This window comes from Xyrauchen texanus, chromosome 24 (genome assembly GCF_025860055.1).
Source record: "Xyrauchen texanus isolate HMW12.3.18 chromosome 24, RBS_HiC_50CHRs, whole genome shotgun sequence".
NCBI classification, from domain to species: Eukaryota; Metazoa; Chordata; class Actinopteri; order Cypriniformes; family Catostomidae; genus Xyrauchen; species Xyrauchen texanus.
In genome coordinates this window covers 14,956,803-14,982,660 of record NC_068299.1, presented here as the reverse complement: position 1 = coordinate 14,982,660, position 25,858 = coordinate 14,956,803, and the positions used below count along the sequence as shown (strand labels likewise).

The window sequence follows — 25,858 nt, the reverse complement described above, 5'->3', positions numbered from 1 at the left end:
CTTCACCAGTTTTTAAAATACACATCATCATCATCCTTAATTAAATACTGTATATGTTTTTAATCCAGTAACACTAACTGGTAACTTGAATGATTCATATTAAATCTATTAGACTTTATTTTTATTAGGCTTCAACTTTGAAAGTAGTTAAAGGAATGTGTTTTGGCTATTCGGCTTTTTCATAACAATTAATACAGTTTATTTTTTAATAATAATAATTTTTTGACTATCAACATTAACACAGTAACAACATAACCACAGTAAGGTGAAGCCACCTATAGTCTTACCTAATGACATTGTCATCACAAATGCCACTGTTAAACAATGGTAGAACAATGGTAAACTTTCATAGGCAAGAACAACTTGAAGGGTTTGAAACTTCCATGAATTTAAAAAAAGATAATAATAATTTAAATTTATTGTCATTGTGCAGAGTACAGAGCCAATTAAATGCAGTTGTTTTTGCATATCCCAACTAAGCTGGGGTCAGAGCGAAGGGTCAGCCACGAAACAGCGCCCCTGGAGCAGATAGGGTCAAGGGCCATGCTCAAGGGCCCAACAGTGGTATCTTGGTGGTGCTGGGGCTTGAACCCCCGACCTTTCGGTCAGTAACCCAGAGCCTAAACCGCTGAGCCACCTCTGGCCCCTTGATCCTACTCCCTTTCAAACTAGTGTTTGTATTTGGATATTTTATAGGATGCTTAAACCATTAGCTCATGTGTCATGCTGAACTAATTTAATTCTTGTTTAAATTAAATGTGCAAAGAAATGTCTGCAGTTACAGTCTCCAGTTACCTTTATCACTTTTTGTGTGTGTGTGGGGGATTTTAGCTAGTGAAAATGCTGAGTAGTTAATGACCTTGGAAAACTACTAGCCACAGTGGCCGGTTAGCCAAAAAGTTCATTTCAAACCCTGCATACAACTCTAGTGGTTAAATCATGTCTTCTGAAGAAATTTAATCGATTTTGGGTGAAAAAAGACCAAAATATAACTCCGGCATGATCATGATTTCCAGCTCCATTACACTTCCTATTGCTTGAGGAATGCGCAGAACGCTAGATGGTGATAGGAAGTGTAATCAAGATTGAAATCAGGATTTCCAAGGAGACTTCTGCTGTCAAGATTTATTGTAAAAAGGATTTTTATATTTTATATATATATAAAATATTTCATATATATAATTTATATTTTGGTCTGTTCTCACCCAAAATTAATTGGATTGGATTAAACCACTGGAGTGGTATGGATTACTTTTATAATGCGTTTTTTGGATCTTCCATTCACATGCATTGTATGATAAAAGAGCCGATATATTTTTTCTAAAAATATCTTTGCTTGTGTTCTGCAGAACAAAAGTCATACATATCTGGGATGTACTGAGGGTGAATAAATGATGAGATTATTTTCATTTTTGGATGAATTGTTCCGTTATGTTCCCCTCAGGTTCGCATAAGTGTCTTAGCAGAGTAACCACAGGTGTTGTTCATCATATTAACTATGGAAATGTTCCAGGAAGTTTAACTACCAGTAAGTGTCCAAATACATTTAGTCTTTATTTGGAACAATATCTCAATTGTTTTAGCATTTAAAACCTAAAAAAGTTTGGAGACTGATGATATATTTTAGTTTTTTTCCCACCCTGATCACGTTTTTTAGGATGCTAGTGATATTGTTTTGGGGTGAATTTTGTATTACTTCAGAAAACAAATGGCAGTCTATAGGAAAATCAAGATTTACAAGAACATTTTGCTTTGAGGTGACTATGTGACATTTAATATGCAAATCGATGTTCAGAGTGTCAGCGACAGTTGTGTAGTTTTTTTATTTAATAGAAATTTTATTGTTTAATTGTTATAAACAAACATTGCAATTCAGCTACACTGGGTCTGAGGGTTAAGCACAACTTGAGTGTCTAAAAACGTCTTTGGCACTTATTCCATAAGAATACCTAATACATTCTATATATATATATATATATAACTCTTATTTAATATTTGAATAACTTGCATATATTTTCTTCTTTCGTATACAGTATATAAACATTTTCAATCTTTGAACATATGGAGCAACTGTAAATAGATTTTGGGTACATGAACGACTACATTTGCTGAATTAGTACCGATCGGAGGAGGTTTGGAATCACACATCTACAACTCTTTGCAAAGAGTTTGCCTCTTTCTGGTGTTTAAAGTAGCAGGTTAGTTTTAGAGTGTGTTAGGGTGTTAAAACTGGGGGTTTAAGTGTTAAAGCAGGTCTGAAGGAAAGGATGACCCCACCCTTCACACCTCCACCCACAGGCACACTCCAACTCTGGGTATAAATGAGCAGGGGTAAATGTGTCATCAAGACAGCAGCATAAACTGAACCGCACTAACAAGATTAAATATTTGTAAGTGAGCAGGATGGAGAGATCTGGGGACTAAAAAAATGCTGGCTGACCCTCTATACAAGTACTGTTTGTTTTTGCTGGAGGGTACTCACAGTCAGGTCATTAATAGCCAGGGCAGAAACGCCAGAGGAATGTTCTAGTAACTGTGTGATGTAGTCAAGTTCTTCCAGGTCCCACAGGATGCAGGTCTCGTCCAGTGATCCACTAACAATCACACTATGGGCTTCTGATGCTGCCAGACAAGTCACTGTATCTGTGTGTCCATACAAAGTCTAGGAAGGGGAAAATCAGAGTACACAGAACATTAGATCATCAAAAAAAATCACCCGTTTGAATTCTAGAGTATTATACATGCAATACTGTAAACATGCCAAAGGCTTTCCTTTTTTAAAAACATGTAGCAATTGAATTGACCTATTGCCAGACCCAAATTTGTAAAAACATTTTTTGCTTTCAATGGACCAACTTAGAGTGGAAAAACAGCAGAATTCTGTGGAATGCATTTATACATGGTAAAATGTTTTAAACAGAGCCGAGAGAGTTACACTCTTAACCAATGACATAAATACCTACAATATTTAATAAACAAACACGCATGGGGCAGGAGATCTGTACAACTTCATTCAAATTCTGCATAAATCTGAAGAACTTTCTGTGCTTCCCTATGCTAACCCTGAACATGGCTTTTTAAGAAAAATAAAAAGTGTGACTCTAACCTGTTTGAGTGTCATGTGTTTGAGTTTGTCCTTGCTGATGGATACATCCCACACACACACCACAGTGCTGCTCCCGGCCGTGATGATGGTGTAACTGTTGGGGCAGGTGGCACAAACAGTCTCTCCCCAGTCTGAAAGATCCTCGCACACTCCAAAGCTCTGAACCACAGGCAATAAAGCTATCAGACTATAACAATCACAATTTTAAACTTGTTAAAACATCAACAATCATTCAATTGATGACATCGAACATTACAGACAGGGCCGTTGCTTAAACTGATGGAGCAAAATCCCTGATTACAAGTCTACAAATTAATCTAGAATTAGAAAAACAAACTTTTTCAGATGTGTAGGTCCCAAACGAGCAGGTCTGGTCATACGAGCCCCAGCAGAAGTATGTGTTCCTCTGGGGAGGGATGAGAAGTTTGTTCTTTTCCACAACCAAAACATCCTTCTCTCTACATACTATTTGACCTACAGGCCCCAACGTGAGCTCTATAAAGAGTAACAGAAGAACATCAGATTTATCAACATATTGTGACAATCAATTTTCACATTGCTCTTATATCTATCTTGCATATGAACACAACTATACACTTTTTTGAGCCAAGAATTTTTAATAGTTTATTCGCCATGTGTAAAATATGTTGGAACAACACTATCTCAGTTTGACAGGTGAAACTGGTGTAGAAATATTCACATTCTTTTCTGCTTTAAGATGAGCTATTCATGCTTGGATATGCCACTCAGTAGAACAGTAACAGGAATCTACACAAATCCTGCGAGACAATTGCAAATTCCTCTCAAGATGGCCTTTAAATCTCTCCATGTTGGATTTACTGATCGGAATGATAAAGTAACACATGATATGAGAAAGAGATATTGAGTGTGAGACAATAGAGTGAGATAAAATGGACAGAGCAAAAGAGATTCATCTAATTTTATGGAGAGATCCTTTTGGGATGTTCAGATTATTAAATAAGCCTCAGTGGCAGTGTCATCAAGAACGGCTTAACAAATAGCAGGAGCTGAACGATGACTGAGAAAATGAGCCTGTGAAAAGTCTAGCCAGCATCTTCTGCCTCGCGGCCCCTATTGCTCCATGTAGACATGGTCCCATCTTGTAAAAAAATTTTGAGGAATGGAATAAAACAATAAGGTGACTGTGAATGATTAAATTGAGGGTCTTATCTACAACAAATTTGTGCACATTCTTGATTTGGCAGTTCATCATGTACCTTTTATAGGCTGAGCGGAAGGCTTGAGCTTGTCCAGTTTAAAGAAAAAGGGGGTTATCTGACTTGATACCGATGTCTCTTTCCCAGCAGAGCTCTTGTGAGATGTACGACTAGGGTGTGGTTTTGTGAACAGCTGGAAATATAAAGTTTTTGTCAGTATGGCATTTAACTGACAGAATCACAATAAATAATGACAATACAGGAGAAAATCTTCCAAATACATACCTACCAACATCAGAATGTGAAAAATAGGGAGATTTTGGTGGTGGGGGGTGGGTTGGGTATGCAGTTCGTATGTGAGAGGAACGGCTGCCAGTGGAGTTTCTGGTGCCCAGTTGGTGCACTATGCAGACTGCATAATACGCATATAGTGAGCGGCAGTATTGCTCAGTAATACTACATTGAAGATGAATATTAACAAGAAATTTACAATGAATTTAGATGGATCTTTACCACATCCTTCAAAGTTTAAGCAATAAAAGCTTTTTGAGTTATAAATAATAAAAAAAATGTATTTCCTTTATTATTTGCTGAGAATTTTTCTGACCCATGAAAATATAATGTGTTTATATGTATTTTACCTTTTTTATTTGCATTATTTACATTCCTTTACCCTTCACTGTATCTTTTGTCTTTATGAGTCAGTGATTGTATTCATACATTGTTGGAGCTGTGTAATTTTGTAGAACCTTCCGTTTTTAAATAAAGAAAATCCACAGTTGTAGCACAATGTGTGGACATTTCAGACAGTCCCTTTCCATACCCTCCACATTATTAGCACTTTTCAGCACAATATGTGGAATTTTCAGATGACCCCTAACCACTGTATGATACAATTCCAACTTTTATCAACGCTACATTAACGATCTGGAACTATTTCGCCATAAAACCATGATGAATGATGGAGTCGCCATCTGACCAGCTTAGGTGGTAAATCGTGTTGATTTGATACAGGATGCATCATTTCATATTTCAACGTGGGACGATACCGTATTTTATGGGATGGGTGGCCTACCTGGAGATCTAATACATTCTCATGAGCAAAGTGTGGATGCGGAAAATTGTGAGTTTATTGGGAGAAATTGTAAATCGGGATTACAGCGGGAGGAGGGGTCTAAAAATGGAAGTAACCCGGTTAAATCGGGAGTGTTGGCAGATATGCAAATATCAGACTCAATAAATGTTGCTCAAATGTTAAATGATAATAGGCACTGACTAAAAGCCACAAAACTTAATTCACAGGGGGGTGAAAATTGCCAATAAAAACAAATTCAACAAATTAACCTTATTTTATTTAAACACAACTCAATACGTTTACCTGCTTTGGCATTTGGCCAAAGTTGTTGATGTAGCCAAGGATAGTGCTTTTCATGACAGGATCCTTCATGGTCTCTGTATTTTGTTTGTCAGTGTAGAAGTAAGGGTGGAAGCTGTTCAGGGCCTCCACTGCAGACGGACCCTGCTGTTTGTAGCCAAAGATCAGATCAATCCAAAGATGCAGACGTGCACTCACATAATCACTCTCAAGAGCCTGCAGAGAATGCAAACTCAGTCAGTCAGCAGGTCTAGAAAGGAACTATTACACTATCAGAGATGCCATAACTTTTATTTCTGTAGAAATTAAGCTGGGTTTAACAATATCAGGTCAAAGATATTGCACAATAAAGTATGTAAAAAATACATCAGGGGTACTGATTACAGTTCAAACAATTACATCTTAAAAAATTGCATTCCAAAAGTTAGTATTCCTATTCTATCTTACTAAGTTACTTTGTCCCATATTTTATTCAAAATAAAGTATTTTAGAGAAGTCTAAAGTGTCCAAACATAACAAACACATACAAATTCAAAAAAACGCACTTAAAATAACAACAATAATCACAAGAGTTCTAAGCTCTAAATTGTGGAAGATCCCTATATTACCCTTCATTTGCATATGCAGGAAAACGAGCAGACAGAATAGCTCATTTTTTGCCATTAGGAAATTATACAAATATTGCTCTGTAGATTGGGAACTGATAAAGCCTGGTCCTTATGTGCCTGCAGGCGTAACAGTGAGAAAGAAAGCATTCATTCCAATAACCAGAAGGCTTTAGTAATGGAGTTAAAGGAGAGTGATGATATTGTGCTTGTGCTGAATTGGCGCTGTTATCTTGTAATTACAATGGTGTTAAACAGAGAAACGGGGCTTTTTTTGATGAACTCAACAAGTGACTGTTATCTCAAGAAATGTAAAATATAAAGCAGCTCCAAACATTATTTGACTCTAGCCAACTATAGCTGGAAATGAATGGTGCTTGTTCTGTGATTGCACTGGCCCTCTTTGTACATCTCATGCAAAATAGAACATTGTGATGTGGGTGGTCTAAGGCTCATTTTGAGGTTGATAAAGACAGCCTGGTACACTCTGAGTAGAGAAAGACCGATAATCAGTTTGACCAATATTTTTGTTCCAGTATTCACACTTTTCTAACTAAATTGGTTACTCTCTAGTATAGAGATACTGACCTCCCTGTGAATCCTGATGAACTCCTGTGGATCTCCTTTGGCCCATGGCGGCAAAACCACGTCACCTAATGGTGTCCCATCCTGCATGCAACCTGCATCATCAAAACCCAATTTATAGGCTTATAAATATGGTTAAATATTTAATAGTTTATTACAGCATCCACTAATAAAATATCAACAGATTGTACGGTATTTGACACAGATCATGAAAAACTAAATTTCCATTCTAAAGGCTCTCGGTTGTTGAGCTTATGCTGATGTCTTACCAAAGTCAAAGTCGTTGGAGTTGACAAGGAAGTCTGGGAGATAGAAAAACTCAGGAATGAGCTCTCTGACATCACTCATGTTGTCTTTAGATGCAGATTCCCACTCTTTCTGAATGCTGTGGAACATCCTTTCTGGAACATCAAAAGATCCACCCTGCAACAAAAGTTATAAACCACCAAAATTACGACTATGAAAGTCTAGCAAGTGGTATTGCTGAATATTCTTCTAAAGCAAAGTGACACAATGAAAAAAGACAAGGAGTCATTAAAAGAAGTAATAAAACATTACAAATGGGTTTTCTAACCCATGTCAAGTATTGTCTAGAGGGAATTTAGATCAAAGAGATTGCTGTTTGTTTTGTTGTTTTGTCTATTTGGCTACTGAGGCATTTTTGAGGTTCTTTTTGCTAAACAAAATTTTGTCCTTTTGTATGACTGATCGTTTTACCTCAACCCTGGAGTTTTTTTATTATTATTATGTCTGGACTTAGACCAGGTCATTACAAAAAGGAGGTTGAAAAAGATGCATTATCATATGTATGTTTGTTCAATGCAAAAGGTTGGGAGCTCCACTAGAAGAAACTGAGAACTCTGGATAGAACTCCAAAATTCCCTTGTGTGTATATGAATCAAATTTAAGGAACAATTGCTTATATTTGAGACATGTTCAAGCAATTGATTCAGGCTTTTTTTTTCAAGGGAATTTATGTCCTGATGAAGATCTCAGGAGAAGTTATATAATTTGCTGTAAAAGAAAATCGGCTCATTGAATGAAAGTAATATTCTGTTAGTGGCACAAATCTTATTATGAATATTACTGTACAGAGGAAAGCTGCTCAAGTGAAGCAAATATCATTGCAACGTTTTATCCTAATGTCTGCATTACATTATACAGACTATGAAATATGCATGGCATTTTATTTTAATCAGTTGGTTCCTTGTGAATGAATGAAATATTCTTTAAAAACTAAATACGGTTTTGCATGCAAGGGATGCAAAATAATTTATTTGCATAGATATTAAAAGCTTACCTAATTCACTTTTGCTATGAAAATAATAGAAAGGACACAAAATCAAACAAGACAAAAAAAAATTAAGCTTATTTCATGAAGCAAACTTATTCGGAAAAAAAATATTTTAATAGAATATTTTAACACATATTATATCAATAAATGTAGCAATGAATGTCACTGCAATGCCAAAGCAGTACTATGCTGTATAAGCCCAGCCACACAGGTGTTAAGAAGTATGAGAAAGTTTACCTGCAGGCAGATGAAGGTCTGGGAGAAAGGCTCCATCCTCACCAGGAATGAGGCCACTATGATGGCTGAGGAATAGTGTGTGCAGTAATGGCACTGTGCAGACAGATCACCTGTAATCATGACATTCACCAAGCAGATGAAGGCAGCTGTTCCATGTTTTCATTTATTTGATCATTTCATTCAGTCCTGCAGGCCCTGGAATGTTTTTGTTCTGAATAACAGTCCTGTTTCAGCCCTTATGCTTGTCGGCTGAACTGGGCTAAATTCGATTTCTTAATTTAGATTTGGATAAGAAAACAAACAAAAAAAAAATTCATCTACAGCCACGTGCAGTCACAAGTTAAGTGATGTAGGTAGAATTGATTCCACAAAACAGGGGTTCCAAAACGTTTGTGTCTGCTAAACCTCAAATAGCATATTTTATTGTACCTACATTACCCCCCGAGATTATATAATATGTTAACCTTCATAAAAAATATCATATATTTTATAAATATCATATATGTGAATATCACATATTTCCACATTCATTTGTGAAATATTTCTATAGTTTTGTCTTCTTAATATTCTTTTTACATTTTAATTAATACATTTGCATTTTTGTTTTTGTTTTCCAAGCGCATACATTAGAGTATACATTGGTAAAACCTGGGTGTTCGCAAAACCTGGGTTTTCACAAACTCTCTTTTGGGAATCCCTGCCATATAAAGCAGGGAATTCCAGAAATAGTGAGCACTAGGAGTGATACTTTACCATCATTATTTTCCACTTCAAGGTATCTTTGAATGAATTTCTCTTTTCTCTTCTCAGTCTGAGCTCCCATTGGTTTAGACAGATCTCGGAATGTAGCAGGAGAGGATAAATCCAGATTCTAACAAGCAGTGAATGAGAATGTCATGAAATGTAAGTGGCATCTCAACACAATCTGGTGTGCTAAATAATCCCTCAAATTAAAGAGCTTCAGGTTAGCATGTATTTGTTCGTTTTACCTCTGATTCATAATCAGCAATAATCCATGGAAAGACAGGATATTGCATCAAGTCATTGTATGTCCGTCCAGCAAGTGTGTTCAGATGCATAAGGTATTCAAAGTTAGTAATTTCACCCCTCTATGGAAAAGAAAATTAGTTCATTCGAAACAGAAAAAAAATAAAAACAAAGAAATTGCCTATTTTCGACTATCCAAATATAAAAAAAACCCCGAAAAGTCACTTTTGCATTTACATAGGTATAAAGAATCAGCAGGTTTCTCTCACTTTTTGACGAATTATATATTAATAATATATTAATATAAAGATTACTGGATATGGAGATTGCACCCATAAAGAGCAATTTCCAGTCACTGAAATATTTTATTTTTAGTAATGCTTGGCTCAAGCATTACTAAACAAATTCAATTCACTATAGAATCTTCCATAATTTTTTCATGACTTTACATCCAATACATTCACAATAAATGCAACAGTTAAAGAATAGTGAAATTCATTTAAAGCACACACATTACCTGCCATTTCATTAAGACAGTCTTCTCAGCTGCTGCCGTCTTTCTGTAAGAAAGTAAAATACTGTTTGACATGTAATGCTATCAGAGCTGTTTACTTGTTAATGATCACAGAGTGAATATGCAAAATTATGAACCAGTCATCATAAGTCTGCTTTGGTTGCATGGTAACAGGTTATGGGACAGAAAGTTGTTATTTGTTTTAAACCAAGGAGGGCCTGTCTTTTATTAAAGACAAGGGCCATAGGAAACATCCTTTTGTGAAAACAAAAGTTAGCTTTTCTTCAAGTAGGAAGTTCCCTACTAAAGAGGTAAATAGTGCCATCTATAGGTTTTGAATATAAACAGAAAATAGATTAGAATAGAATCCTTTATTTCGGTCACACATTATACACACAGTTTTTTGCATATATACAGTGAAATGTATTACTTTTCACATATCCCAGCTAAGCTGGGGTCAGAGTGCAGGGTCAGCCGTGATATGGTGCCCCTGGAGCAGATAGGGTTAAGGGCCTTGCTCAAGGGCCCAACAGTGGCATCTTGCTAGTGCTGGGGCTTGAACCCCCGACCTTCTGGGCCTCAACCACTGAGCCACCACTGCCCCTAAAAGAGCAATTTATTAATAAAGAAGTTTGTTTGCTCCATCACACAGATAACTGAATTACAAGATTACAAGCTTCACTCTTACTCCAGCACATGCAGAATCACACCTGATTGTTGATACGCATGCATGCAGAATATTTTGCAGCGAAACAGTAACTAGTAAAACTGTTCTAAGGTCTGCTCCAAATGTAAATCATTTATCACCAATTATTCCCATATTAAATAAAAGAGAGAGGAGAGTCAGTTCAAGCGAGGCAATCGTGAACTGAAACTGTTCTTAACCTAAAACTAACTTGCCAATGTACACTTCAGAGAACACTGTGGAAATGTAATGTGAGGGAGTGCTGCAGCACTCTTTCTGATTTGTCTTTCTTTTGTGTGGGTCCTGTCACAGGTAGGGTTTGCAACAGTATGAGATTAAACAAACACCAGAAATTCTGACCAATTTAGTATTCAGTTTTAGGTATAGTAATCACTCATATCTTTGGCACAGGATTAGAATTATGCTACTGAAAGATTTCCCTGACTAAACAGTCAATCAAGAGATTTCTCAATTAGTCTATTTGTCAATTAGCGACAATTTATTATATATATACTTCAGGTTTTAAATCATGCAGCAGCTCAGCTGCATCTATTATATTTCATATGTCACGAAAATAATAACAACAGCCAATTTTCTCAGAGTTTGGAGAGTTTCAGAATCAGTAAATCACAAAAAGCATGAAGATGGATCAGCCCAATGGTCAGCTCTGTGTAATTGCACCTCTCAGATGCAACGGATTCAAAAATAAAGGTCTAGTAGAAAGGAATGAACCATATTAGCCCATCTACCGATGTGATTAAAGAGTCGCCAAAGGGCTTACAATGCAGCCACTCCTCCTTTTAATTGGCAGATATGAGGAGTGCGAGTTGAAATCTCTTTCCAGTGTCATTTATCAAAATACTGATCTGACTCTCTTTATAGTCACACAGAATACTAGCGCTGCCCTGGATCAATCAGCTGAAACACACACAGATTTAATATGTCTTTCCCACAATATGCATTCAGTCTTCACCTTACCAACTGTTATCTGGTATTAGCCTTAATTAGAGAATGGCATTATCCGAAAAGATCCCTTTAGGGTGAACTGGGTGAGTGAGTCATTCCCAAATGGCCCGACACTTCTGCAAGCCCCTCAAATACTGCCACTGGGTAAACATGATACCTCATCCCTGAGCAAACAACTAAACTGTCCCATCATTAAGTTGTACATGTTTAAAGCTATGTGGTCCTGAGATAATGAAATTGACTTGGGTGAAGACTTAATCAGATTGCTGCCTCAGAAATGCTTAACCATTCATCTCTGTCACTACAGCTCCATGGCTAAAGGGAAGAGAGTAGGCGCAGCCAATGGTATGAATTTCACATTTAAAATGTCTTCAAATGCTCTACGAGTTACAAAAGTGGGCAAGCTACGGCTTGATCTTAGCAACACCACATTTTTCAAATGCCTCCTAAAGTTAAGCAACGTAGAAAAACTTGATCTGAGCTGGAAGTTGAAAACAACCCCAAATTTAATTGGACAGTTCACCGGTCTCCATTGGCTAGATCTTCACAGCAACCAGATCGAGGAGCTGCCTGAAAGCATTGGATGCTTAGGATCTCTGGTCAACCTCTGTAACAACAAACTAGACTCTGCTGGTTTATCACCTGTAATAGGAAGTCTGAGAAGCCTCCAGGTTCTGAACTTGGGTATGAATTGTCTGACCAGTCTCCCTCCCACCTTGGTTTCCCCGACAAATCTGGGACTTTTTGATAACTTGCTAACAGAGTTACCCGAGTGCATCCACATGCAACCAACTTGAAGAAGCTGAACACCAAACGCAACCCTGGGACACCCTGGGACCATGGGAAATCTGTATTTGGTGAGAGAGGGAGATTTGTTCCAATCTTGTCTAGAGAGATGCAAGGAGGAGGGGCAAAGGTTCAGAAGAAAAAAAACTTTTTGGTCGGTCACAAAGGAAGAGTAATTTTTCAGGGCTGATCTCGCCAAACACAGTAGCATTCTAATCAAGAAAATTGGTGGCAGCAGACTACCATCTCACCTCAAATTTCCAATAAAGAACAAGGCAGACCTGCTGGAGATATCAATAAATGTTTTTTATACAGCCTTAATACTACATAATGTTAACACTGTTTTAACATTTGTATCTCAGAGATATGTTATCAGAGATTTAGGAAACATGCCAACTTGAAATAGTGGCTTCTCCAAAAGCAATGGTAAAGCCAGTATATTCTAAATGTATGTTGCGGGCTGGAATTTCTGTTTGTGTTTTGGCCTGTGTGATCAAGCCCGCTGCCCATTTCCCAATAGTAATTTGACACCCCGGGTTGCCAGATTTGATAAAAGTTAGCAGGCAAACACAGCGAGCTGCAGCCATGGAAGCCAGCAGTACATCTAGCTAACGTTGACAGTTTTCAAAAATTCACACAAGCTGGTTTATAATTTGCAAAAAATAAAAACATTGCAAACGTATACATTAGCTGATCAACTTGGAGCGTAAGGCTCGTCGCTTGACATTGTCAGTTTGCTTGTTCCTGTTGCGTGTCCTCAACCTGTCAACCCGCATTTGGCGTCTAGGGAGGAGGGGGCGGGGAGACAACACTCTCCAATATTTTGAATTTGGACTGCTGTACCCATTTTAAACGCTTGATGTCAATGCTACATATTGCTCCTTTAATGTAGTTAACATGAATACTTCATCTAAAACTATTTTTAACAGTAGCTTTCTAATTAGTTTATAATTACTATAAACTAGATGGCACAAAGGTGATTAAAAATTGTGGGAACACTTGGTGACCAATGACAGCATACATTATCAAATATAAATTGTTATAAATATATAAAATCAAGTTGTTTATTTAAAATATGTTTTCAAATATATATAAAAAAAATGAGGACAGCTTTGATATTAAGTCCATTTTCTCTTCAGGAAAACTAAACATAATAAAACTAAGTTGAGAGGAAACTGAAATGGTGAGTAAAGGAGTAGTACTTTGAACCAAAACAAAATCTCAAGCAACGAACAGGGAGAAAGCTTATTGTACCCTTACAGATAATTAACAATTATAAAATCGTGAGATAACCTGGCTGATTTTGACTTTGAACAGTTACATAAGCTGTTTTAATTGGTAGGAAGTGCTGAAGATGCCATAATTTTATAGTTTCAGTGTAATTCCTGAATATTGTTTAGGGGATTGAGAATCTTCCTATCAATACTTAAACCACACACATATGAGAATGTCTTTTCTGAACACTTTGAAACCACTAAACACTGTCTGTTGCAATACAACAGTCTCTCAATAAAGTGGCAGCAGTGTGGAATAACTAGTAAATTATAGTATTTTGTCAGTTTTGACACTCACCTAGCATTAAGTACTGTCTCTGAGACCCCTCTTCCCTTTAATGAGGTGACAAGAGAGCAAAGCCTGGAAAAAAGAACACCTCAAGATAAATAAATTTGGTCTGTACGACCTCACACACAGTTCTTTACATGCACAAACACTCTCTCACTTTACCTTTTATAGGCATTGCCATGATCATTGTTGAAAAATACCAGAAATACTGAAGTCCCGTTCTTCAAAAATATTTCCAGAGCATTGTCCTAAAGAAACAAGACACAAAACCAAAAAATAAAAAAGTCAAATTACCATTAAACAAACTAATAGCCAATAAATGCACTGCAAATAAATAACTCTGGAAAACACTGCTACTCCTTGATTCTCACCTCAAGCAGGAAGCGCATGAAGCTGGTCTCTTTGATGTCATCATATGACCAGCGTTTGCAGCTCGTGCTCATAGAGCTTTTCTCTTTATTCATCATGTTGCAAATATAAGAGTCTCTCACACTTGAATAAATTCAGAAAACATTAAGATACTAAGATACTGTGTATCCAATCACAAATACTGTAAATAAAACTGTTCTATCTCATAGATAATATAAAAAAAATCATAATAACTTTTAATATCATGTTTTACTAAAACAACAGCTTATCGCTGAATTGTGCATTTTTATATGTACAGTATATGTATGTATAGGAACAGTGGGGTTCAAAAGTTTGAATATACAAAACCTTTTAAGTTTTGATGTAAAATTAATAAATATTCATCTTCAAATCTAATATATGTCACTGAACAAATAAACAATTTTGACCTTGTTAACTCATTTGTATAAAATGCCAGATTTTCTTACTTCCACTGAAGCACATTTTTCAACTTTTCACACAAAATGTTATGCTGATAAAATTATTTATAATAAAAAAGAAAATTCTTTTAGAAAAGACAGCAAAAACAGAAGCATTTTAACTAGTGGTCTCAGAGTTTTTTTTAACCCCAGAGTATATACTGCAAGATGTCGGATGGCCACTAAAGACAGCTGGCTGGAGAGAAGTGCTAAGAGAGAACAGTAGCTTTACTTGGTCTGATGATGGATTCTACAGCACACATCTCCTGTGGAGGTCAACGTGAAGCCTTCACATATGTACAGGTCAGCTTTCCCAAACAACAGCACCCCTTCAGTCACCACGTGACCACTGACGACCACCACGCATTGCTTGGCTTTGACCTGAGACAGACACATCACATTAGAACACATGTTTCAAGTAGCTAATACAGGAATATGTATTGTGCACTGTATTGCATTGAGCTATTAAACAAAAAAAAAGTAAAAAGGAAATTGTAATTTCATTTACATGCCACCAAATACAATTAATAAACAAACACATAGTTTTCAACAGTTGTACAAAGCGTCACTGCAGCTTGCCTTTCTAATTCTGCCCTGGGTCTTATGTGTCAAAGTGCTACTTTGGTGTTGGTTGGTCACTGTTACTACTTCATTACCTAAACAACATGGTGGAGTGACCAAAATTAAAGGGAGAAAAAGAAAAAATGCTGAATCGATGGCATGTTTGTGAAACTGTTCCAATCGTCTCCAGGCGGAGTTTGCACAAAACCTCTCGATTATGCACGGCTAATTGTATCTCCCTTAATTTCACACCAAGCAGCTGCACCTGGCCCCTGAGTCACCGTAGCTCTGGGCTCTGGGGATCCGCATCTCAGAAACATATGGGGTCCAGCCGCTCTGCCAGCCACTCCATAATTAATACAAATCAAATCAGAGCCTCCTCTCCACGCAAGCGTCCCCTCACCAGCACGGAGAGAGGGCCCCACTGTTTATTACCAGAATTAATCAATGACACAGCAACAATAGCAACACACTAATTGATTAAGGCCTTATGTAAATATATGGTCCACCTGGCGGCCTTTGGTTTTAAAACAGAATCAACCCTGACCTGAGTCGTTCCTAATTCTGGTCTTGGGGATTTAAAGCAAGGGCATACTTGAGGTTGTCAGAGGAGGTATGCTTGGTGGGAGTTTACACCAGAAAAATGGTTATATATGTAACGGTCCAGCACATCACTATAGGCTTTTGCGGTGTCTGAAAACGAAGGCAGCTGCCTTATTGTGGAGTCAGTAAATTACTTAAAGGGATAGTTCACCCAAAAATGAAAATTCTCTCATGATTTACTCACCTTCCTGACATCACAGATGTGTACGACTTTCTTTCTTCTGCAGAACACAAATTAAGATCTTTAGAGGAATATTTCAGTTCTGTAGGCCCATACAATGCAAGTGAATGGGTGCCAACATTTTGAAGTTTCAAAATCCACATAAAGAGAGCATAAAAGTAATCCATATGACCCCAGTGGTAAATCCATGTGTTCAGACATGATATGGTATAGTTGTGGGTGAGAAACAGATCAATATTTAAATAATTTTTTAATCATAAATTTTCTTCCCTGCCCAGTAGGGGGCAATATGTATATAGAATGTGAATCACCAAAAACAGAAAGGGAAAGTGAAAGTGAAGGAAACAGGGCTTTAATATTGATCTGTTTCTCACCCACACCTATCATATCACTTAAGAAGATATGGATTTAACCACCAGATTCATCTGGAGTACTTTCATGTTGCCATTATATGGATTTTGGAGTTTCAAAATATTGGCACCCATTAATTTTCATCGTATCTGGAATTGCATGAGAGTAAATGATTAGAGAATTTTCATTTTTGGGTGAACTTTCCCTTTAACAAGAAGAGTTTTACGTTTAACAAGTTACTATGTTAGAAAAATGTTTTAAACAGGCTTCCAAGGCACCAAAAATGTCATGTATAATGTTCTAAAATCTTTACATATAAACCAAGCTAATATCTACTGACTATAATGCTATCATAACTTGAAAAACAAAAAAGTGTAGATAAACGTATTTACGGCTTTACACCACTCCATCAGATGCAGTCAAAAACGAGTCAAAATCAGGGCATTTAAGTAGACAGAATGTTACGTAAACATTAGATTCGGAGATGCCTTGATGCATTCCTCCCTCATTTTTCAGGTTTCAGACAGAGCCTTTAATTTCTATATTTTAATACCATGGTTTCCTCCTTTTATTGATTGATTGAAACAGGAAATGATGGGGAGAATAGAGAGGAAGTGGATTGGGATATAATTCAAACTGTACTTAAAATGACTTTGCTCCATGGCTCAATGTGTCAGAATGGCTAGGCCACGGTTGATAATACATAATAATGTATTTGTAAAGTTATTTCCATTTTGAGCAAAATAAAAAGCTAAGCCTCTGAATATATTGTGCTTGTAAATTCCAGCCATTACATGGTCGCTGAAATTACTATAAGAATGCAGATGTTGGCAGTTTGCATTTCTGTATTAATAAGTATGGAGAGGGCAATTTAGCTGACACACAGCACAGCAGGACACACCAAATTCTGAATGAAAACAAGACAGCAAGCATCACCCCCTACTGTTCCTTATTAATACTGCTGCCAGGCACTCTTCACCCTGTTAATACTGAAGAGCCCTATGATGCTCTTGTCTATACTGAAGCACATGATAATTAAGTTTTTATTTTTATACAACACCATAACCTGACCAAAGCTGCAAAGATGTAAGAATGGAATGGCAGTTCATGAGTAGCAAGAAGTACTTTGAGATGCTTTGCTTACCATGCTATTCTGAGTATGAATTTCATTCATGATTACTTGATGAGAATGTCAAATAAATAAATAAAATAAATAATTTCATAGAGATAAGTGCGGCAGGTTTCCATCTGGATATACGATACCAAGTCTGAGTTAATATATGCAAGCATTTATACTTCTTAGTTTACAAATTTGTCCAATATGAACCTCAACAGACATAATTATGATAAATTATGAAATACAAAAAATATTTAGAACAGAGCAAAACTAAAATCATTCATATACCTTTATACTTTATCTTATTATATTATATGTATAATATAATTATACTAATGCTCACGACTTTTCCAGGCAGGGAAATCATTATTTTAATTGCAGCAGAAACCCTGAGATTAATATGTGGTCGCTCTCACTTCTTCATTGGGTACCAGCTCCTGCAGAATGAGCTGTGTGTCCATGCACTGCTCTGAGAAATCCTCAGACAGAGGCGCGCTATCGTTTAGTACAGGGAAGAAGGTCAAACCAGACTGCTCCTCTACCTCGCAGCCTGCCTCACACAGGATCCTGGGGTCTGGGGTACACACGAAAGCACAAATGCTTTAAAATAGATGTGCGGATACAGCTGGAGCTGCAGAATACAAAAATTATAAAAGTCATAATAAAAATGGCAAAGAAAATTAGATACCTAAATCAGCCTCAACAACTTCTGTAACTCCCTTGCCTTCTTCAACAAGATTCTTCTGAACGTGGCCTGAAGTCAGTGCTGGTATCTATGTTTAAAAAAAAAAAAAAAGCAACTTAACAAATAAATAAACACTCGTTTGTCTTCTGTATCTTACCTCACTGCCAATGCGAAGAATGATATGCTAAAAAGATTTTCCAGTAAGACATTTTTTTTGGTACAGGGTTGCCACACCTTTTGGTCAGTGAAACTTTTTCTAGTTGTTTGTGATTATTTGATAAAGATTTTTAGAAATCTTTTTATAGAGACTGCACTTACATTTTTTTACGTGTAATATTTTAAAGCAGAACATAACTAGAAAAACATTTTTATTACTAGATATATATTAGAAAAAAATACATTCATTATTATGAAGCACTTTGAGAGGTTTATTTAAAGGTGCTATATAAGATAAAGTTTATATATATATATATATATATATATATATATATATATATAAACTTAACAGGATTTTATTCATTTCAATAAGTTATTCAGGTTTAGAAATCCCCCTGATATTTCCAGGTTTGCCATGACTGTAATAACCCGGTAGGTACGACCACAATGGTTCACCTTTTTGGAGTGGCGTAGCTGCTTTCGACGAATTCGTGATCTCGTACGGTTGCGCCCCTCGGCAGTGTTCTGCACCCAGCCCCGTCTGAGGAAGACTCCTGGCCCGGGTCCGAAGAGGCCCCTCTCCCTGAGCAGGTCCTCTTCTATTCTTAGCCACTGAATGGCCATACGCTCATTCTCACAGCGAATCATCTATACAGAACGTGACAGCACAGCACAATGAGTCATTTAAACTGTTTCTGATGGATTACAGTGGCACAGCAATTACAAGAAATGTGTGTGTGTGTAATATATATATATATATATATATATATATATATATATATATATATATATATATATATATATATATATATATATATATATATATATGCACACACACACACACACACACACACTCACCTAAAGGATTATTAGGAACACCTGTTCAATTTCTCATTAATGCAATTATCTAATCAACCAATCACATGGCAGTTGCTTCAATGCATTTAGGGGTGTGGTCCTGGTCAAGACAATCTCCTGAACTCCAAACTGAATGTCAGAATGGGAAAGAAAGGTGATTTAAGCAATTTTGAGCGTGGCATGGTTGTTGGTGCCAGACGGGCCGGTCTGAGTATTTCAAAATCTGCTCAGTTACTGGGATTTTCACGCACAACCATTTCTAGGTTTTACAAAGAATGGTGTGAAAAGGGAAAAACATCCAGTATGCGGCAGTCCTGTGGGTGAAAATGCCTTGTTGATGCTAGAGGTCAGAGGAGAATGGGCCAACTGATTCAAGCTGATAGAAGAGCAACTTTGCCTGAAATAACCACTGCTACAACCGAGGTATGCAGCAAAGCATTTGTGAAGCCACAACACACACAACCTTGAGGCGGATGGGCTACAACAGCAGAAGACCCCACCGGGTACCACTCATCTCCACTACAAATAGGAAAAAGAGGCTACAATTTGCAAGAGCTCACCAAAATTGGACAGTTGAAGACTGGAAAAATGTTGCCTGGTCTGATGAGTCTCGATTTCTGTTGAGACATTCAGATGGTAGAGTCAGAATTTGGCGTAAACAGAATGAGAACATGGATCCATCATGCCTTGTTACCACTGTGCAGGCTGGTGGTGGTGGTGTAATGGTGTGGGGGATGTTTTCTTGGCAAACTTTAGGCCCCTAGTGCCAATTGGGCATCGCTTAAATGCCACGGCCTACCTGAGCATTGTTTCTGACCATGTCCATCCCTTTATGGCCACCATGTACCCATCCTCTGATGGCTACTTCCAGCAGGATAATGCACCATGTCACAAAGCTCGAATCATTTCAAATTGGTTTCTTGAACATGACAATGAGTTCACTGTACTAAAATGACCCCCACAGTCACCAGATCTCAACCCAATAGAGCATCTTTGGGATGTGGTGGAACGGGAGCTTCGTGCCCTGGATGTGCATCCCACAAATCTCCATCAACTGCAAGATGCTATCCTATCAATATGGGCCAACATTTCTAAAGAATGCTTTCAGCACCTTGTTGAATCAATGCCACGTAGAATTAAGGCGGTTCTGAAGGCGAAAGGAGGTCAAACACAGTATTAGTATGGTGTTCCTAATAATCCTTTAGGTGAGTGTATATACATTTATAAAAAAAGAAAATTCCATAAACCTGTGCATGACTCCTCAGCATGCCATCAAATATGATCTCACAAGTTCGCCAATGGGCTTCCATGTCGGACACAAACCCCTTTAGCCAATACACACACAACATGAACATAAACACATGAAGACACATTATAAGGTGAACAATTGTACAATTATATATACGTAAACAGTCTTCTGTAGCTATTAAGTTTGCTCAGAGACAATAACATTTCACAAATTGCATTCATGTGGGAAAAACAAGCTAGTGGCTATTTAACCATACAATAAAGCGGTCTCCAATAGTCCTCAGTGTGCACTAATTAACTTAAAGTATAATATAAGCACAGTGTGAGGTGGCTGCTGGCCTCGCGTCATGCTCTGTGTCCTGCTGATTTATTATACTGATAGGCATTAGCCCTTCAGGAAGCCTGTGTACTTCACCACCAACCTGCTCACATCCAGATTTACTTTAAGGCTCATTAAACCAATCATCACAGTGGTGTCCTTGTCCCATCACTGTTAAATTCATGCTTGTCTCAGTATGAGCTATAAGGCAAAATAATAAATCTAAGATTGCTAAAAAGGAGTATGAAAATGTTTTCTAAAAATCTCAGCATTCTTTGACTATGTACAAGTGCTATCTATTGACCAATGTGCCTGTAAAAAGTCATAATGGGTTTTTTTGGCCACTTTTTGACCAAAGGAGCATTTAAATAATGAATACATTGGTAACACTTTACACTAAAATTGTATTTGTTAACATTAGTTTGACATTTTCAGCACTTTTACTATATCATGTAAATTAAAAGTTGCATATTAGTTAATGTTAGCTGCATTATGAACTAACATGACTTAACTATGAACAATTTAATTTTTATTCATTCATAATAACCAATATTAATAAATGCTGTATATGTTTATTGATAGTTCAGGATGCCTACCGTAATTCATTAACTAATGTTAGGGATAGTTCACCTAAAAATACAAATTCTCATAATTTACCTCAACCTTATACAATATAATAGGAGTAGGTGAGAATCAGAACAGAGGAATATTCAATTTTATTTTTACTCAAAATCTCTTTTTAAAAAACTTTACATTTCAGGTGCGAATGTGAAACTAAAAAGGCACTACATGTGACTTTTAGAAGTAAAAGATAAATATTTAGAGTAAAAAAGGATAATTCAATTATTTTATATTATATAAGGATATTATATTGCTTCTGAAGATTTAACCACTGGAGTGTTATGGATTACTTTTATGTTTCATTTATGTGATTTCTGGAGCTACAAAGGTCTGATCACCATTCACTTGCATTGTATGGACCTACAGAGCTGAGATATTCTTCTAAAAATCTTTGTTTTCAGCAGAAGACAGAAAGTCATACACATCTGGGATGGCATGAAGGCGAGTGCATTTTCATTTTTGGGTGAACTATTCCTTTAACAAAAATAGCTTTATTGTAAAGTGTTGCCAATAAACTAAATATAGAATTTAAGTGGGTTAATACTAAATTTAAACAATTATTTTGTGAATAATAACTCTAATAAATAGTCCAATTTGTAGAAATTGTTTAAACTTTGATCAGTCAAAAAGGACCCCAAAAAGGGTTCTCTGTTCTAAAACAATGAAACATGAAATCTTTGGAGGGAGTGAACACATTTTGAAGGCATTTTATAAAAATAACTTTCTGAAGTAAACAGCAAAACAGCTCAGAATGACAACATTTCAAAACATTCAAAATAATTTCAATATTTTTATTGGGAACAAAATAAATTAGCTATTCAATTTCTCCACACTAAATCTACTTGCTTCACCTACATACTGCTGATTGCTGTTTGCCACATTAAAATGAGAAAAAAAATTGAAAATCAAAGAAAAGTGACATTGGGGGTCATAGCAAAAAAGAAATCTAGTGAAAAGTTTTAAAACAAGACGAAAATTGTGCATTTGTGTGGCCAATTGGATGTCAGAATTAAAAATTGTTACCAAGAAGTTCACAGGAGTAATTACTGCCCTGTCTTGACAAATAAACACTGAATCATCACCTAATCGCATTCCTTTATTTAGAAAATCATAAGTAATATATAGCATTAATTACTCCATTTACCAACAGCAAACTTATTGGCCTTGTACGCGAGCCACATTAAGCAGCATCCCCTCTGCAATTAACATCACACTGATTTCCATTTTAATTACTTTCCACAGAAAAAGACCACCTCTGATGATAACATAACAATGTCAGATTCATTTTTGGATGATGGTGAATGTGTAATAAACTTAACGTGATCATTAGCCATGTTAATTATCTTTCCATTATGAAGATAAAATAAGTCTGTAGCATATATCTGAAATGAATCCGGAGGAAAGTTTGCCCTGTGCTGTGCTGCATCATTTAGTTCTCTGGTGTACAGGCTACTGGATTAGACTGCATATGTTAAATAAACATTTTAAAATATTGGAAGCATTGGCAGATTAGTCACCCATCAAATGAATGTCACGTAATAGACAAAAATATCTAGTAACAGAAAAGATAAAAAAGGACACAATCACAAATTAACAAGATTGTTAAATGCACAAACTGATGGCATCATGAGGAAAGAAAATTATGTGGATATATTGAAGCAACATCTCAAGACATCAGCCAGGAAGTTAAAGCTCGGTCGCAAATGGGTCTTCCAAATGGACAATGACCCCAAGCATACCTCCAAAGTTGTGGCAAAATGGCTTAAGGACAACAAAGTCAAGGCATTGGAGTGGCCATCACAAAGCCCTGACCTCAATCTGGTTTCAGCAACTTATTGTGAGAAGCTTGTGGAAGGCTACCCAAAATGTTTGACCAAAGTTAAACAAAGGCTATGCTACCAAATTCTAACAGTGTATGTAAACTTCTGACCCACTGGGAATGTGATGAAAGAAATAAAAGCAGAAATAAATAATTCTCTCTACTATTATTCTGACATTTCACATTCTTAAATAAAAGTAGTGATCCTAAGTGACCGAAGACAGGCAATGTTTTAATCTATGTTTAAATGTCAGGAATTGTTAAAAACTGAGTTTAAATGTATTTGGCTGAGGTGTATGTAGACTTCAGATTTCAACTGTACATATATTTATTTTTTTACCGATGTAGAAATTTTGGCCTATTCCAAGGCATGTTAATTATTGTTATTATGGCCGATATCCAACCTGATGGCCAATATTATAAATCTATACTGTTTAGTCAAATTTTTGTTTGTTTGTTTTTAAACAGTGTTTACATTAAGTTTCAAATTAGAATTATTCATGCATAAAGACATTTAAATATCTTATTTTCTTAAGTTGTTTTTTTTTTTGCAAACTGAAAACAGAAAAAGTACAAGGTATGAATTGAAAAAAAAGCCCTAGTATTATCTGCTTCCAATATCGGCAGATTAAGACTGATATTAATATTTCTAAGACAAAAAACAACAACTCTATTTTTTACATTTATAAAACTTTCCAGCAGAAACTCATAATGCCTAAAACTGTGTGCAAAACTCTAAATTACAAGCAGCATGTTTTTGAGGTGGCCAATTCATCAAGACAGCTGATAGGCTGTCACAAGCTGATATGATAAACACAAAATGAATGTTTTCGTCAGGTCGGGGCTGCCTATCATTACTGCCCTGATAGAAGCAGTTGCAAAGAAACAGCAATTTCATGCCCTCGTGCGTGAGTAACATCTCTGTGCATCCTTTTACAGATGGCAACGTCTTCGGCGGTGGGAACTAATGATGTGGGCCGTGTTTCGGGGCGGAAAACAACAATAACATATTCTTTAACCTTCAACAGGAATGTTCTAGTGAGTGTTCCCATGGAAAGAATTAACAAATATCAATTACATTGCCCACTGAGGTGTAATAATCTAAATTGATTTAGAGAAAGGATTGTGACTGTGCCACAGGGTAGGTGGCAACTGTCGGTGGTGACATAGGGATAGTGTGAGGGCACCTGTGAAGGAATTCTCCCATGCTATTCAACTAACTTTAAGTCTGTCCATCACATGCCCTAAGCATCACTAATAGAGAGAAGTTTAGTTGGAGCACAGCAAGACAGTTTTGGACACGCATTCTGTCAAGGCACGGAAACATCTGTTGTGTTCCCTACCTCAGAACTGCTGACTGATTCCTTCCCAAACCTCCTCTGAACGGACTGCAGTGCACTGCTGAGAAGCCCTGCCCTCTTCTGGTGACCATTAATTATTTTCTTCTGAGAGTCTAAAAAGGAAATTCTAAATTACATACACAACCAATAAAGAGTTTGGAAAAGCTTTTCATGATCTTAAAAATCTTGTGATCTAAAGGCTTATGCTTAAATATTTATTAGTTGAGTAGACAAACATTTGTGCCTATGAGTCTCTTTACGAAATTCAAATTTCCATATACTTCAAAAGAATGAGTTGGAACAGTAAAGGAAATGCAGCCAACAAGATCCAGTATACATGGGGAAACTGTTCAATACTACTTAAAGGAATAGTTCACCCAAAAATGAAAATTATGATTTACTCACCCTCATGATATCCCAAATGTGTATGAATTTCTTTCTTCTGCAGAACAAAAATTATGATATTTAGAAGAATATTTCCACTCTGTAGGTTCCCACAAGCAAGTGAATGGGTGCCAAAATGTTGAAACCCCAAAATCCACATTTTGGTCATTTTGATCTTTTTTTCATCCACATCTATCATATAGCTTCAGAAGATATGGATTTAATCACCAGAGTCATCTGTAGTACAGGGAACATTTTGGGGCTTCAAAATTTTGGCACCCATTCACTTTCATTGTATGGACCTAAAGAGCTGAGAAATACTACAAATCTTTGACTGTTTTCAGTAGAAGAAAGAAAGTCTAACACACCTGGGATGGCATGAGGGTGAGTAAATTATGAGAGAGGTTTCATTTAAGGGTGAACGAACCCTTTAAAAAGCATCCCAGGTGGATATCTCATAAAGGTGGGTTACATATGGTCGCCGCCATAATGTGGAGGCCCATTTCAGCTTATCGCGGCCAATTAGGCCCAGTTTCGTGGCCAGAAAATTCCTGAACTTCCCAATGGCTAGTCCGCGCCTGGTTGAGGGCTGTTATCTAAAGTTTGGCTACTCAGAAGAAGCTAAAATATAAAAGATTTGTTTTGTTTACCCCATGTTTTGGCCACTTCCATTTGTATCATTTCATAGTTCAAATGGCTTTATGTGGAAAATAATAATAATTAAGAATGAGTAGGTGTGTATAAACTTTAGACTGGTAGTGTACAAGAAATCCATTTGCTGCCCTCAAAATTAGCAGAAAAATTGTGCTGTAGGCTACAGCTAAAGTACTCCATTAATCTGTGACAATCTCCTCTCATAAGTTAGCCATACGAATAAAGCAAAAAGATAAAAGAAGATGGCTGATAT

General features: G+C 36.6%; 1 protein-coding gene across 3 annotated transcripts in view; it reads right to left on the bottom strand.

Annotated features, from left to right (window-relative positions):
* LOC127618012 (WD repeat- and FYVE domain-containing protein 4-like) overlaps nt 1-25,858 on the bottom strand; it is a 61,618-nt gene that overhangs the window by 6,480 nt on the left and 29,280 nt on the right. For all 3 annotated transcript variants that reach the window (XM_052090221.1, XM_052090222.1, XM_052090223.1), the window contains exons 39-58: nt 24,571-24,680; nt 20,468-20,545; nt 18,819-19,010; nt 18,210-18,294; nt 17,938-18,095; nt 14,941-15,089; nt 14,253-14,373; nt 14,044-14,129; nt 13,891-13,953; nt 9,885-9,927; nt 9,370-9,489; nt 9,134-9,251; nt 8,381-8,490; nt 7,119-7,272; nt 6,853-6,944; nt 5,663-5,875; nt 4,345-4,477; nt 3,444-3,601; nt 3,107-3,265; nt 2,483-2,662 (exon numbers count right to left, since the gene is read on the bottom strand). In XM_052090221.1, coding sequence (XP_051946181.1) covers nt 2,483-2,662; nt 3,107-3,265; nt 3,444-3,601; nt 4,345-4,477; nt 5,663-5,875; nt 6,853-6,944; nt 7,119-7,272; nt 8,381-8,490; nt 9,134-9,251; nt 9,370-9,489; nt 9,885-9,927; nt 13,891-13,953; nt 14,044-14,129; nt 14,253-14,373; nt 14,941-15,089; nt 17,938-18,095; nt 18,210-18,294; nt 18,819-19,010; nt 20,468-20,545; nt 24,571-24,680 — 2,522 coding nt within the window. The remainder of the gene's footprint in view (nt 1-2,482; nt 2,663-3,106; nt 3,266-3,443; nt 3,602-4,344; nt 4,478-5,662; nt 5,876-6,852; nt 6,945-7,118; nt 7,273-8,380; nt 8,491-9,133; nt 9,252-9,369; nt 9,490-9,884; nt 9,928-13,890; nt 13,954-14,043; nt 14,130-14,252; nt 14,374-14,940; nt 15,090-17,937; nt 18,096-18,209; nt 18,295-18,818; nt 19,011-20,467; nt 20,546-24,570; nt 24,681-25,858) is intronic.